Here is a 14,797-nt window from a genome sequence, read left to right on the forward strand (position 1 = left end):
TAGGGTTCTCTGATCATTGTTTGTATTTCTGTGGTGTTGGTTGTGATCTCTCCTCTGTCATTCATGATTTTATCTATTTGGGTTCTCTCTCTTTTCCCAGACTTCAGAGAAGTCTGGCTAGGGGGTTATCAATTTTGTTTATTTTTTCAAAAAGAAAACCAGCTGTTACAGTCATTGATTTGTTCTAATGGTCTTTTTTATTAATCTATATTGTTTATTTCTGCTCTAATCTTTATTATTTCTCTTCTTCTGCAGGCTTTGGGGTTTCTTTGCTGTTCTGCTGCTAGTTCCTTTAGGTGTGTGGTTAGGTTTTGTATTTGGGATTTTTCTTGTTTCTTGAGCTAGGCCTGGATTGCAATGTATTTTCCTCGGAGGACTGTCTTTGCTGCACCCCAAAGGGTTTGGACTGTCGTGTTTTCATTTCATTTGCTTCCATATATGTTAAATTTTCTTCTTTAATTGCCTGGTTGACTCATTCATTCTTTAGTAAGATGCTCCTTAGCCTCCATGCATTTGGAGGCCTTCCAAATTTTTCCTTGTGACTGGTTTCAAGTTTCATAGCATTATGATCTGGTATGCAGACTCCTTTATCCAGCAAGGCTGTTATTCAGAATAGAAGGAGAGATAAAGACTTTCCCAGACAAACAAAAACTAAAGGATAAGCCAGCCCTACAAGAGATTCTACAGGGGGCTCTGTGAGTGGAACACTGCAAAGACCACAAACGACCAGAGACATCATCACATGCATGAAACCTACAGATAACACAAGGACATTAAATCCATAGCTTTCAATAATTACTCTGAATTTAAATGGACTACCAAATTCTCAAAGTTTTTTCTTTTTTAATTTTTTTTAACGTTTATTTATTTTTGAGACAGAGAGAGACAGAGCATGAACAGGGGAGGGTCAGAGAGAGAGGGAGACACAGAATCTGAAACAGGCTCCAGGCTCTGAGCTGTCAGCACAGAGCCCGACGCGGGGCTCGAACTCACGGACCGTGAGATCATGACCTGAGCTGAAGTCGGACGCTTAACCGGCCAAGCCACCGAGGCGCCCCTCAAAGTCTTTTTTAAAAATATATATTTATTTTGAGAGAGAGAGAGAGAGAGAACAGGGAAGGGACAGAGGGAGAGCAAGAGAGAGAATCTCAAACAGGCTCCGTTCTGTCAGTGCAGAGCTGGATGCAGGTCTCGAACTCACCAACCATGAGATCATGACCTGAGCCAAAATCAAGATGGATACTTAACTGCCTGAACCACCCAGGCACGCCACAAAGTCTTTCTTTTATAAAGTGATATGATCCCCTTGTCATGTGAATCCTTCTACTGGTATTTGGTCCATATTCATGAAGCATTTACTATGTTATGCTTCATGTTATTTGCTTGGAGGGTTATATAAGTACAATTTAAATATAAAATACAAATACACAATACAAAGTTAGCAACAGCAAATGTTAAGCACAATTTAGGTTTTCAAAAAAAAAAGAAATAAAAGGGTTGGGTAAATTCGCAGCTGATGTTGGGTGGGTGGTTGTGGTATAGGAAATGGTGGTGAAAGTAAGAGAATTTATCTGAAGAAAAAAAGTCTTAAAACAAAAGAGCCTTGCGTTTTGAACACGATGCAATGTAAAAAATACATAAAACGGTTTTCTGTGTTATTTATTAATAAATATTTATGGTAAATGCATAAAAATATGCATGCAAGTTATCTGCACCAACCTCAGTTTAGATGGTAACTTTGGGAGAAAGAAAAGGAAAAACAAATGGCTTTAGTGGTATTTGTAAATTTTGTTCAAGGTTTTAACTTGATGCAAGTGAACTGTGTGCAAAAGTGTTGATTTCTTACATATGCGAGGCATTATTTTATTGAATCACTAATTTATTTAATTTTTTTACTATAAATCCCAAGCAGGTATTGGCCGTATTTTTATTTTCAATATCATTAGTCATTTTGCTTACATGCATTTCATAATCAGAAATTTTTATTTTATACAAGCAGCAACTTCAACGGATGCTTTATCCCATTTATTTTTGTTGATGTAACAGCTTACCCATAATTTCATCTCTTTATTTTGTGTGTGTGTTTGTGCATATGTGTTTTATGATTATTTTTTGCTATATGATCTATGTTTTCTTTGTTTGCCTAGGACATAGGAGCACATCTTTTGGAAATTTGAAAGTTTTATAATGTTATTAAGGTCTTTAGTGGTAATATTGCATCTATTTATTTTATTTATCTTGTTAAAAGTTTACGTTGCTTTTATTCTGAGGGAGCTGAGTATCTGCTCAATGCTTTAGAGCCATTTGTAGATCCTTCTGGTAAATGTTCTGTTTTGGTCATTTGACTATTTCTATATTGAATTACTAGAGGTTTCCTTAGTGAATATTTAAGGCTCTTAATATATTAAAGAAATGAACCCATGTAACCCAGATTGATATGTAACAGTTATTCTGTTTGTACTCAAACGGTTAAGGGACATGATAATGTGGGTATCCATTTTTTCCCCATACCATTCGTTGAACAGAATATTGTTTCCCCATTGCATCTTCTTGGCTACCTCACTTTATTCAAGCTCTTCTAATTTATAACTTTTATATCAGGGATCAAGGAACGGGTCAAATCTTCCTGCCACCTGCTTTTTTTTTTTTTAATTTTTTTTTCAACGTTTATTTATTTTTTGGGACAGAGAGAGACAGAGCATGAACAGGGGAGGGGCAGAGAGAGAGGGAGACACAGAATCGGAAACAGGCTCCAGGCTCCGAGCCATCAGCCCAGAGCCCGACGCGGGGCTCGAACTCACGGACCGCGAGATCGTGACCTGGCTGAAGTCGGACGCTTAACCGACTGCGCCACCCAGGCGCCCCTACCACCTGCTTTTTTATAGCCAGCAAACTGGAAACATTTTTTTATTTTTACCTTTTTCATTGTTGACAAAAATTTTTAAAGAATGTTTCATGGTATATGACTTTCATACTGAATTCAAATTTAAATATCTGGAAATAAATAGCTTTTTATTGGACTTTTTTTTTAATTGAGGTAAGATCAACGTATAACATTGTGTAAGTTTAAAGCGTAAAACATGTTGATTTGATACATTTATATATTGCAATATGATTACCCTCATAGCATTTCCGACACATCATATGATTATTATTACTTTTATGTGGTGAGAAGTTTTAAGATTTAGTCTCTTAACAACTTTATATAATACAGCATTAACTATAAGTGCTATGTTGTGCCTTAGAGCTCCATAGCGAATTCATTTTCTAACTGCAGGTTTGAAATCCAATTTCCTGAAACCCAACCCTTGATAACCACCATTCTATTCTGTTTCTACAAGTTTGACTTCTTTAGATTCCACATAGGGATGCTATCATATAGTATTTGTCTTTTTGTGTGATTTGCCTTACTTATCATAAGGTCCGTCCATGTTGTCGCAAGGGGCAGGATTTCCTTCTTTCTCCTGGCCGACTAGTAAATTCCATCTTAAATACTTACCACATCTTCTTGATCCATTCATCCATTGATGGACATTTATGTTATCTCCATAGCTTGGCTTTGGGGAATAAGGCTGCAATAAACATGGGCCTGAAGCTATCTTGTCTTTTTTCTCCCCACTTTTCTTGAGACATAATGGGTATATAACATTGTATTACTTTAGGTATCCAACATAATGAGTTCATAAGTGTATCTATTTTGAAATGATTACCATGATGGATCTAGTTAATGTATAGCACCTCATGTGGTTGTAACTTTTGTCCTGTGGTTTAATCTTTTACCCTAGCAACAGTCAAATGTATATTATTGTTAACTGTGGTCACCGTGCTGTGCATTATATATCCAGAACCTACTTATTTTGTAACTGTTAGTTTGTATCTTTTTGACCACCTTCCCTCATTTCTCTCAACCCACATTTCCTGCCTCTGGTAACCACCAGTATATTATCTGTTTCTATTAATTCAGTTTTTTTAGATTCTACATATAAGTAATATCATACAGTATTTGTCTTTCACTGTTTGACTTGACTCCTTTGCATACTGCCCTTAAGTTTCATTCGTATTGTCGTCACAAATGGTGGGATTTCTGTATTTTCGTGGCTGAAAAATATATTCCATTAGGTAGATAGATAGATGGATAGATAGGTAGATAGATAGATAGATAGATAGATGGTTAGATAGGTAATAGTTGGATAGATGAATGATAGATAGATCTACCTGTCTATATAATATCATTTATAATATCTGTCTACCTCATATTTCTTTACCCATTCATCTGTTGATGGATGGTTAGTTTGTTTCTATACCATGGCTATTGTGAATAATGCTACAGTGAACATTGGAGTGCAGCTATCTCTTCAACATAATGATTTTGGGGTGCCTGGGTGGCTCATTCAGTTGAGCGTCCGACTTCAGCTTAGGTCATGATCTCATGGTTCTTGGGTTTGGGCCCCTTATCAGGCTGTGTTGACCACTTGTTCAGAGCCTGGAGGCTGCTTCAGATTCTGTGTCTCCTTCTCTCTCTGCCCCTCCCCTGCTCACGCTCTGTCTCACTCTGTCTCTTAAAAATAAATAAATGTAAAAAAAAATTAAAAATTAAAGATAATGATTTCTTTTCCTTGGATATATAACCCAAAACGGGATTGCTGGATCATATGGTAGTTCTAGCTTTAATTGTTTGAGGAACCTCCATACTGTTTTCCATATTGGCTAAACCATTAGTTTACATTTCCAACAATAGGGCACGAGTGTTCCCATTTCTCCACATCCTCACTAAAACTTGTTATTTCTTGGCCTTTTGACGGTATCCATTCTAACAGGTCTGAGGTGATATCTTATTGTAGTTTTCATTTGCATTACTCTGATGATTAGTGACATTGAATATCTTTTCACTGACCTGTTGGCCATGTGTATGTCTTCTTTGGAAAAAAAAAAAATTCTATCCAGATCCTCTCCCCATTTGCTTTGCTTGTTTTCATTTTGTATTGAGTTGTATGAGTTTTTTTTTAAATGTATTTTGAATACTAACCCCTTATCAGCTAGATGGTTTGCAAATATTTTCTCTAGTTCTATAGGTTGCTTTTCATTTTGTTGATCATTACTTTTGCTCTATAGGAACTTTTGATAGCACCAAGCCCCATTCAGGGCTTGAACCCATGAACCATGAGATCATGATCCAAGCTGAAGTTGGATGCTCAACCGACTGAGCCACCCAGGTGCCCCTGTACAGGAACTTTTTAATTTGCTGTAGTCTTGCTTGTTGATTTCTCTTTGGTTGCTCGTGCTTTTGGTGTCATATCCAAAATACTATTTTGAAGACCAATATAAAGGAGATTCTTCCCCATGTTTTCTTTTAGATGTTTTATAGTTAGGGGTCTTATGTTTAAGCCCTTTATCCATTTTTAGTTAACTGTTGAGAGGTATAAGTGTTTACCTAATTTTATTTCCTGCATGTGGGTATCCATTTTCTCCCCATACCATTCATTGAACAGAATATTGTTCCCCCACTGCAACTTCTTGGCTACCTTGTCAAATATTGGTAGACATTACTGGAGGGTTATTTCTGAGCCTCCATATTATGCTGTTAGCACGTCATTTTGATTATTATTGCATTAGAGTATACTTTTAAATAAGAAATGTGATACCTCCAGTTTTGTTCTTTCTGAGGATTACTTTGGATATTTGGCTAGCCATACAAATTCTAGGATTCTTTTCTGTTTCTTTGGAAAATGCCCCTTGGAATTTTAACAGGGATGGCATAGAATCTATAGGTGACTTTGGGTATTATGGACATTTTGACAATATCAGTTCTTCCAATCCATGAACACGGGATATCTTTCCATTTGTTTGTGGCTTCTTCAATTTGTTTCATTAAAGTCTTGTAGTTTTCATTGGACAGGTCTTTTACTTTTTGGTTAAATTTATTCCTAAGTACTTTATGTTTTCGATGTTATTATACATGGGATTGTTTTCCTGATTTCTTTTTCACACATTTCATTGTTGGTAGATAGAAATGCAACTAATTTCTTTATGTTAATTTTATATCCTACGACTTTACTGAATTTGTTGATCAGTTCCAACAGTTTTTTCGGTTGAGTCTTTAGGATTTTCTGTATATAATAAGATCATATGATCTGCAAATAGAGACAGTTTTGCTTTTCCCTTTCTGATGTGGATACTTTTTATTTCTTTATCTTACCTGATTGCTCTAGCCAGTACTTGTGGTACTATGTTGAGTGAGTGGTGAGAATGACACCCTTGTATTGTTTCTGATCTTAGAGGAAAAGCTTTTAACCTTTCACCATAGACTATGATGCTAGCTCTGGGATTGTTGCATATGGTCTTTATTATATTGAGATACCTTCTTTCTATGCCCAATTGTTGAGGCTTATTATGGAATGATGTTGTATTGTGTCAAATGCTTTTTCTGCCTCTATTGAGATAATCATATAATTTTTAAAATTATTATATTAGAGTTCGACGCGGGGCTCGAACTCACAGACTGTGAGATAATGATCCGAGCTGAAGTCAGATGTGCAACCGACTGAGCCACTCAGGCGCCCCGGTATTAACTCTTCTTTAAATGTTTGGTAGAATTCACCAGTGCGATCATCTGGTCCTCGGCTTTCCTGTGTTGGGAAGCTTTTGATTCCTGATATAATCTCTTTACTTGCTATTGGTCTGTTCAGACATTCTATTTTTTTGTGCTTCATTTCTGGTAGAAAGGAATTTCTTCTTTGTTACCCAGCTTGCCAGCATATAATTGTTCATAGTAGTCTTTTAGGATTCTTGTATTTCTGTGCTATCAGAAGCTGAAGTGAATCTCGTACAGCATATTGTTGGGTCATCTTTTTTTTTTTTTTTCCCATCTAGCCACTCTGTATCTTTTAATTGGAGCATGAAATCCATTTATTTTTAGAGTAAATATTGATATGTTAGGACTTCGTAATGCCATCTTATTAACTGCTTTCTATTTTGTAGTTCCAAAATATTTTGTTCTTCTTTTTTCTCACCTGCTGCCTACCTTGGTGAAATGGTGATTTTCTATGGCAGCGTGCTCTGATTTCCTTCTCTTTGTTTTTTGTGAATCTACTATAGTTTTTTTTTTGCTTTGTAGTTACTATGAGACTTAAATAAAATGTCTTACAGATATAATAGTCCATCTTATGCTGATCGCAACTTAACTTAGATTGCATACAGAAACTCTACCCTTTTAGCTCTCTTTTTATGTTTTTAATGTCAAAATTTGCCTCTTTTTACATTTTGTATTTAAGTAAGTATAGTAGCTCTAGTTGATTTTAATACTCTTTTGCTTTGACTTTTGTAATGTAGTTAAGTGATTAACACACTATCATGTTGCAGAATTGAAGTTTTCTGAATCTGATTACACATTTACCTTTACCAGTGAGTTGTATAACTTAGTATATTTTCATGGTACTAATTAGCATCTTCTCATTTTCAGTTTGAAGAACTCCTTTCAGCATTTCTTATGAGGTAGTTTTAATGGTGATGAACTGCCTTAGTTTTCGTTTGCCTGAGAAAATCTTGATTTCTCCATTTCTAAAGGACAGTTTAGCCAGCTTGTGTATTCTTGGTTGGCAACTTTTTTTCCCAGCACTTTGTTTTTTTAACTGTTTATTTATTGAGAGAGAGAGAGAGAGAGCACAAGCAGGGGAGGGGCAGAGACAGAGCGAGAGAGAGAATCCCAAGCCCACTGCATGCTCACCACGGAACCCGACACGGGGCTCAATCTCACGAACCATGGGGATCATGACCTGAGCCAAAATCAAGAGTCCGGGGCTTAAGGGACTGAGCCACCCAGGCGCTCCTAGTTTGGCATAATTCTTAAATTTGTATATCTTCTCTTCACCTTATAACAAACAGAGCAAGCTGGCTTTGGTAACCTTTCTTTTCTTTTCCTGAAGGTGGTGCTACAGCTGAAGCTTGTGTTTCCTCCCTTGCGTCAAACTCTGCCTTGTTTTCTGCACATCCTCTCTTTGTCTATTTCGCTGCCTCTTGCTTCCACCCTGGAAAGTGCACACAGAATGCCAGTCACGGAGTGGGAGTTTGGTACTTAGGGCCAGCTCGGGGAAATCCCAGGTGAGGTTTTCCTAGCTCTTGGCCAGACTTCCCGTTGGAGCCTCGAAGGCAATTGGCAAGATCAGTGTCACTTTAAGATCAGTGTCTCTGATATTCTCATCTCCCTCTCTCCCAATCTCCCTTCTCGGACTCACAGAATTCGTACGTTTATGCTCTGGGTTGTGTGGGAGAGAAGGCCTTCTCTAGCAGTGTCCTGCACAAATTGGGTAAGCCAGGCGCTCACTTGGTCTCCCTTTTTTTTCTCATGGGAGGAATACCAGCGTTCTTTTTTTTCTCTAAAGTGTGCCACCTTCTGGGAGGAATAATGCTTGCAAAGTTCCTCCCACCCACTCCAAGGCATCCAAACTCTTCTAGGTTGTTTTTTTTTTTTTTTTCGCGCTGAAACTTTTCCTCCATAAACCTGAACTTTCCTGAAGGCCCTCTTGTCTGCAAATATCTGCCCAAGTCTGTGTTTTCCAGGCACCACGACCAAAAGGGATTGGATCTGGTTCACAGGATCCTGCTGGTTCCACTGGGGTCTATCTGCCTATTATCCAGTTCACAGGTGAGTAAGGCTTCTCCTAAATCCCTTGGCATATGGTGCTAGATAACTCAGGCTCCCACGGAAGCACTTTCGTTCCTGGATAGATGCCCAATTTTAGATGTTGAGAGAGGGCAAATGAGGAATGTCTTACGCTGCTATGATGTTGCTCCGTAACTTTTATGATTTAAATTGATTTTCTTCATTTCATATTTGTTGGCTGACCAAACGTCTATCACACGAATTTCTACCTTTGCCAGAAGAAGAATTTAGCCACATTTACAATATATATTATCTATCTATCTATCTATTTAGGTCACGATAATTTCAATTGTAGCTCAGCCTTAGTACTTACTTCATCATACATAGTGTTGATATTAGTTATACAGCACCCACTTTAAACTTCATATTAAATACAGTCAACCCCAGTGAATAATTCGCACTTCTAGTCATTTCATACGACGTCTTTATCCTTTCTGAGATCCTTAGTTTTAATCATCCGTTAGTTGGCTGGGCTTATTCATCAAGTTGTTTATTTTTCGAACGATATATGCTGTATTTATCATATTCAATAAGTTCTTAATGTTAAGTTTTGGTTTTAATTTGCATGACAACTCAATGGATATAAGAACTTGCCTCTTTCGCTGTTTTTCTCAGACAGTGTAGACATTATTCTTCTATTTCCCGCCATCGATGGGCCTGCGGCAAAGTCCAGGGTGGGGTTCGCATTCTGCATTGTAAGCAACAGACTTTTTCTTTGTACCGAAAAATAAGAAACTTTACCCAGACTGCTTTATTTATTTATTCAATGCTCAGATTTAATTGTCCTCTTATTTCAATGAAGTTTTCTTCTACTAATGCTTAGCCGTTTTCCATTGTGGGCTAGTCTTCAGGAACACCGATTTTATGCATGTCAGAACTGCTCACTCTTTCTTAACAACCATTTTCTCATTGCTTTGACTTGGTTCACAGAGTCACTTTGACATCATGATATCTCTAACATAGTTTTCCTTTATGAGATATCAGAAGGCATTCTATCTTTCTGATAAAAATATCAGAGGTATTTTTCACCTCCCTTTTCTGTGCTGACTGCCTCCAGCTCATGTTTCGTCTCTCTGTTATGTCTTTACCCTCTCCATTTTACCTGTTAGAGGAGTTCTTTTTCCAGTCTGAGTGGTCCATAATTTCTTCAAGTATGAAAAAGTATTTCTATGCAATTACCTAATTTCTCCCAAAACATGGATTCTCATACAAAGTGTTCACCTGCTTTTCTATGCTAATTTTAGTGGGGGCAGCAATAAAACAAGGTGAAGAGGGTGTCTATGCAGGGATCCCCTGGAACTTCTTTCTGGACATTGTTCATGTTGTATGGGGCAGCTTTTCAAGCCAGTCATTTGTTCAAAGATAGTTTTGGAAGGGATGGGTATAATAATATAGATGATCCGGAAATTTCCAATTTTATACCAGGGATGGTATGAAACCATCAAAAGATTTTAGTGAAGAGGGAAATCATATAGACACACATTAAGAACAATGCAAGCAGAATTTGTGTGGAATAGAGAAGGAAAAAACATATAAATAAATATGATACCATTTTGAAACAACTGATAGGGAAAAAAATCCATTGTTTGTCTCTAAATACCTATGGAGAGCTCTTAAAATCAACTCATTTTCCAAACTTTTCAACCACCCCCCACCAGTTTCTGATGGTATTCAAATGGTCTTCACCTCCAGACCCCTGAGTGAATTCTTTTATTTTATTCCAACTAGTTATTTCATTGAGATACAGTGGACATACCCAAGTGATTTCTTTAACACTTAATGTCTCATTTATGAGAAAAGTATTTTAAGTATTAATAATAATACTATTCGAATTTGGAAACTTTGGCAATCCATAACCTACATTTAATCCTCTCCTAACCCACTTCACATTTTCTGTTTCTTGACTCCTCTTTGATGGGTCTTTTGGTTTCATTGTTGTTTAACAAATCACCTCCAAAATTTAGCCTCTTAAAACAACAAACATTTATTATATTGCAGTCTTTCTAGATCAAGAACCTGAGTGTCCCTCAGTGAGATGCTCTGCTTGAGAGTTTCCCAAGATGTTGGACAGGGAGACAGGGCATGTCAAGGTTCAACTGGAGGACGTTCTGTTTCCAACCTCATTCACATGGCTTCTAGCTGGCTTCCGATCTTCAATGCCTTTTGGCTGTAGATATCAGTTGTTTGACATGTGGATCTCTCCATAGGGTCCTAGGAATAAAGAGGAAGAAAGTTTATGGCACACAAAATTCAGTTTTTTGTAGCCTAATGTCAAAAGTGACATTCCAGGGCGCCTGGGTGGCGCAGTCGGTTAAGCGTCCGACTTCAGTCAGGTCATGATCTCATGGTCCGTGAGTTCAAGCCCCGCGTCGGGCTCTGGGCTGATGGCTCAGAGCCTGGAGCCTGTTTCCGATTCTGTGTCTCCCTCTCACTCTGCCCCTCCCCCGTTCATGCTCTGTCTCTCTCTGCCCCAAAAATAAATAAACGTTGAAAAAAAAATTAAAAAAAAAAAAGTGACATTCCATCATTTTGCTGTATTCTATGCATTAGAAGTTAGTTACCAGGTCCAGCCCGTGCTCCTGCGTGCAAAATACATTCACCCTCCCAAAAGCCCCAAACATCTAATCCCACTAAAATATCAGCTCCTAGTGTGGAATCTTATCAGATAAATCAGGTTCATAGGTGGATGCTTCTTTGGACATATTTCTTTAAGTACAGTTTCTCTAGGTATACAGACCTGAGAAATTAAGGAGACAAGCTTCCCATAAACAAAATGTACACTGTCATACGAATGAGGAGAAATGGATTTTTGTCCACACTGTTTATCTTTGGGTCTTTAAGGTCTCAAAAATTTTAAGATCCTCGACCTCTTGCCAATTGTTTTCCAGAAAGGTTGTGGCAATTAAATTCCATGCTGATTAAGCGTAACAGTGCCACTTCTCATTCTTAACATCCCCAAGAACTTTCCTTTCATTTCTCTAATATTTGCCAGTTTAATAGGTGAAAATGGTACCCACTTATTTGGTTCTTTATTCTAGTCATTTTGTTGTCATAGGGATCATTCATTCATACTTTTAGCTTGAATGTACCTTAGTAGAGTGTAAAGGCATTAAGCCTAGTTGTAGTTGAGACCCACAGAACTGTGCCTGACTTAGGTTTCACTTAGTAGTTGCAACATACTAGGTCTTTCAACTGTCAGTTTGTATAAACCCTAGAGTCACATTGCGAGGTTTCACGCCCTCCCTTTCCTGTTTACTTATTTTGTTGCCTTGGACAAGATATAGTAATCTTTTCAGACCTATTTCTTAGTACGGTGAGGAGATTTCTTAGTACAACCAGTACAATCGGGAGATAAGGATGCTTTGTGGAGACTGAGACCACATGTGTAATGGGTTTAAGAAAGTTTCTGGGGGGCGCCTGGGTGGCTTGGTCGGTTGAGCGTCAGACTTCGGCTCAGGTCACTATCTTAACAGTTCGTGGGTTCGAGCCCCGCATCGGGCTCTGTGCTGACGGCTCGGAGCCTGGAGCCTGCTTCGGATTCTGTGTCTCCCTCTCTCTCTGCCCCTTCCCTGCTCATGCTCTGTCTCTCTCTGTCTCTCAAAAATGAATAAACGTTAAAAAAAAATTAAAAAAAAAAGTTTCTGGCTGGTGGTAGGCTCCCTCCTCTGTTGGCCTAATATATGTTGCCTATGCTAAGTTACAGTCTCTACAAATTTAAACACACACACATACACACACAAGTTATCCATAAAAGTACATATAACATGCTTTGATCATTCAAAAAAAGTCATGGAAAAGGGTGTTATTGTTATCTTTTAAGTAATTGGTGAAGTAGGGAGGAAAGTCATTGTGTATATCGGATTTTTAATCTGCAAAGGCTTCTTTGAAGTTTTGCACAGGAAGCACTAAACTTTATCACAGGGTGTAGCCCTGATCTGCACAGTCAACAACACAGTTATTGGTGCATCAAATTAAATAATGTGGATTTAGGCACTTGGCAGGTAGCTTTAACTTTCTTACTTCGGTATACAACTATGCAAAACTCAGGTACAAGGAGGGATGCAGATTGCTTACCTAACAAAGATTTCAGAGTCTGTTTCAGACTTCGTTAAAGCCCAAGAAGTTTTTCTCTTTAAAACTACACTTCTTTCTGAGCCTGGCAATGGGGAAAGAGGGAAAGAGCAACTGAATGGTTTTGAAGGTGACGGAGACAGACGTGGGAAGCGACTTTCTCACTGGGTGAGGAGTCTATAAGGAAAGTGAGTTAAGGGAGGAGGGATGGTTGGCGGTTATGGGTACTGCCCCCCTGCCTCTGGGCTATCTGGGACGCGCATAAAGGGAAATTTACTTCAAGAGTATGTGGAAGGAATTAGAGGTTTATGGAATGGCATTCGTGGTGAACAAAACAACAAAACAACAGGTCCAAAATGGAGTCACTTGTGTTAAGCTCCACATTACCGAAAAGACTTAATTATAATTTCAGCTTTCCCAGAAATGGCATCTTAAGCCAGGCAATCAGAAATCGCCTGATCAGTGCTAGCGAGGTTATTTGCCTGATAGACCCCTGCGATCCCCTAAACGAAGGTAGCTTTGTGAAGATCGACCTAACTTTTTTTCCTTCCTTCCTCGATGCTACTCCCTTCTTTTATCTTGTAGAGTCTTTCATTTTGTAAAACTCTTCAAAGCTTCCTTCCGTCTGCTAGACCGGATGCTGCTGACTCGAATCCATTTTTGTTCAAATAAACCCTCAGCATTTTAAATATGTTTCAGTTTACCTTTCAACAATGGGGTGATATCTCCAGGGAGCCGGTCATAGGAGGAGGTCGGAGTTTTAGAAGTCCGGGTATGTCCACTTAAAAACCTACGTCCACATAGTAACAGATGAAAATAAGTTCCCATATGCCAACTTTCCCCTCCCTTCCCATTTTCCCCTCTTACTGACATCTTGCATCAGCGTGGTGCATTTGTTGCCAAAAAAATCCATACTTTCCATTAAGGCTGTCTCTATTTATATATTCTCTGTGTTTTGACAAATCTGTAAGAACATGTCCAGCATTACAGTATCAGACAGAATAGTTTCACTGCCCTGAAAATCCCGTGGGGTCTGCCTCTTTATCCCTCCCTTCTCTTACCCCTCAGCCTTGTGAATCACAGATCTTTTCACTGTCTCCATAGTTCTGCCTTTTCCAGGATGCCAAATTGTTGGCGTTTTCTAGGATGTAGCCTTGTCAGATCGTCTTCTTTCACTTAGCAACATGCATTACAGTTTCTTTTAGGTCTTTTCTTGACTTAAGGACCCCCCCCTTTCTTCTTTTTTTTTTTTTTTTCCAACGTTTATTTATTTTTGGGGACAGAGAGAGACAGAGCATGAACGGGGGAGGGGCAGAGAGAGAGGGAGACACAGGATCGGAAACAGGCTCCAGGCTCCGAGCCATCAGCCCAGGGCTCGAACTCACGGACCGCGAGATCGTGACCTGGCTGAAGTCCGACGCTTAACCGACTGTGCCACCCAGGCGCCCCCCCCCCCCCTTTCTTCTTTAAGTCCCTAGATAATATGCCATTGTCTGGATGTTCCACACTGCTTATCCATCCATCTATTGACAGACATGGTGGCTGTGGGACAGACAGACAGACAAGCTGCTACAAACAAGCTTGGGCAGGTATTTCGTGGACATCGGTTTTCAACTCCATTTTCAACTCATTTGTGAAATGCCCAGAGAATGAAACTCATTTGTGAAATGCCGAGGTCTGGATCCTAAGATAAGCATATTTAGTTTCTTAAGAAACTGCTGCCTTTCACAGTCGAGTGCTTTGTTATTATCATCACCTGCTGAAACTTCTAAAATGTATCAGAAATTAAAACAGTCCACGGAGGGGAAAAATGTTGAAACTAAGACCGATTTCCTCAGTTACTGTCTTGTTTTAATAGAAACACGTGTCATTGCTGCTCCAACTGGACAAATCTCACTGTGGACCATCGTCGGCTTTGAAATCTAATCCCTCCCCCCCCCCCCAAAGAAAATCCAAGAGAGGGTGATGGGGGCAGACTTAACCCAAAGAGGCAGAGCCCTGTCGCCGTCTTTGCTAGGCCAGGCCACGCCCACGATGTCGAGTCCGGAGCAGACTTTTCCCCTGCAG

At 38.9% G+C, this 14,797-nt stretch overlaps 1 protein-coding gene and 1 long non-coding RNA gene across 2 annotated transcripts in view; one reads left to right on the forward strand and one right to left on the reverse strand.

Moving 5' to 3' along the window:
* The first annotated feature begins 8,033 nt into the window (after nucleotides 1-8,033).
* The window catches only part of CLEC2D (C-type lectin domain family 2 member D), a 42,428-nt gene continuing 35,664 nt past the window's right edge, over nucleotides 8,034-14,797 (forward strand). Inside the window, exons 1-2 of the mRNA XM_047866061.1 lie at nucleotides 8,034-8,303; nucleotides 8,557-8,641. Of these exons, the coding sequence (XP_047722017.1) occupies nucleotides 8,247-8,303; nucleotides 8,557-8,641 (142 nt within the window). The 5' untranslated portion in view covers nucleotides 8,034-8,246. The remainder of the gene's footprint in view (nucleotides 8,304-8,556; nucleotides 8,642-14,797) is intronic.
* Nucleotides 10,183-13,957, reverse strand: LOC125170015 (uncharacterized). The gene is made up of 3 exons (XR_007153869.1): nucleotides 13,602-13,957; nucleotides 13,435-13,520; nucleotides 10,183-10,870 (listed from the first exon to the last, which is right to left on the reverse strand). It is a non-coding gene; the product is annotated as an uncharacterized LOC125170015 (long non-coding RNA).

Source organism: Prionailurus viverrinus, chromosome B4 (assembly GCF_022837055.1).
Source record: "Prionailurus viverrinus isolate Anna chromosome B4, UM_Priviv_1.0, whole genome shotgun sequence".
Classification (NCBI taxonomy): domain Eukaryota; kingdom Metazoa; phylum Chordata; class Mammalia; order Carnivora; family Felidae; genus Prionailurus; species Prionailurus viverrinus.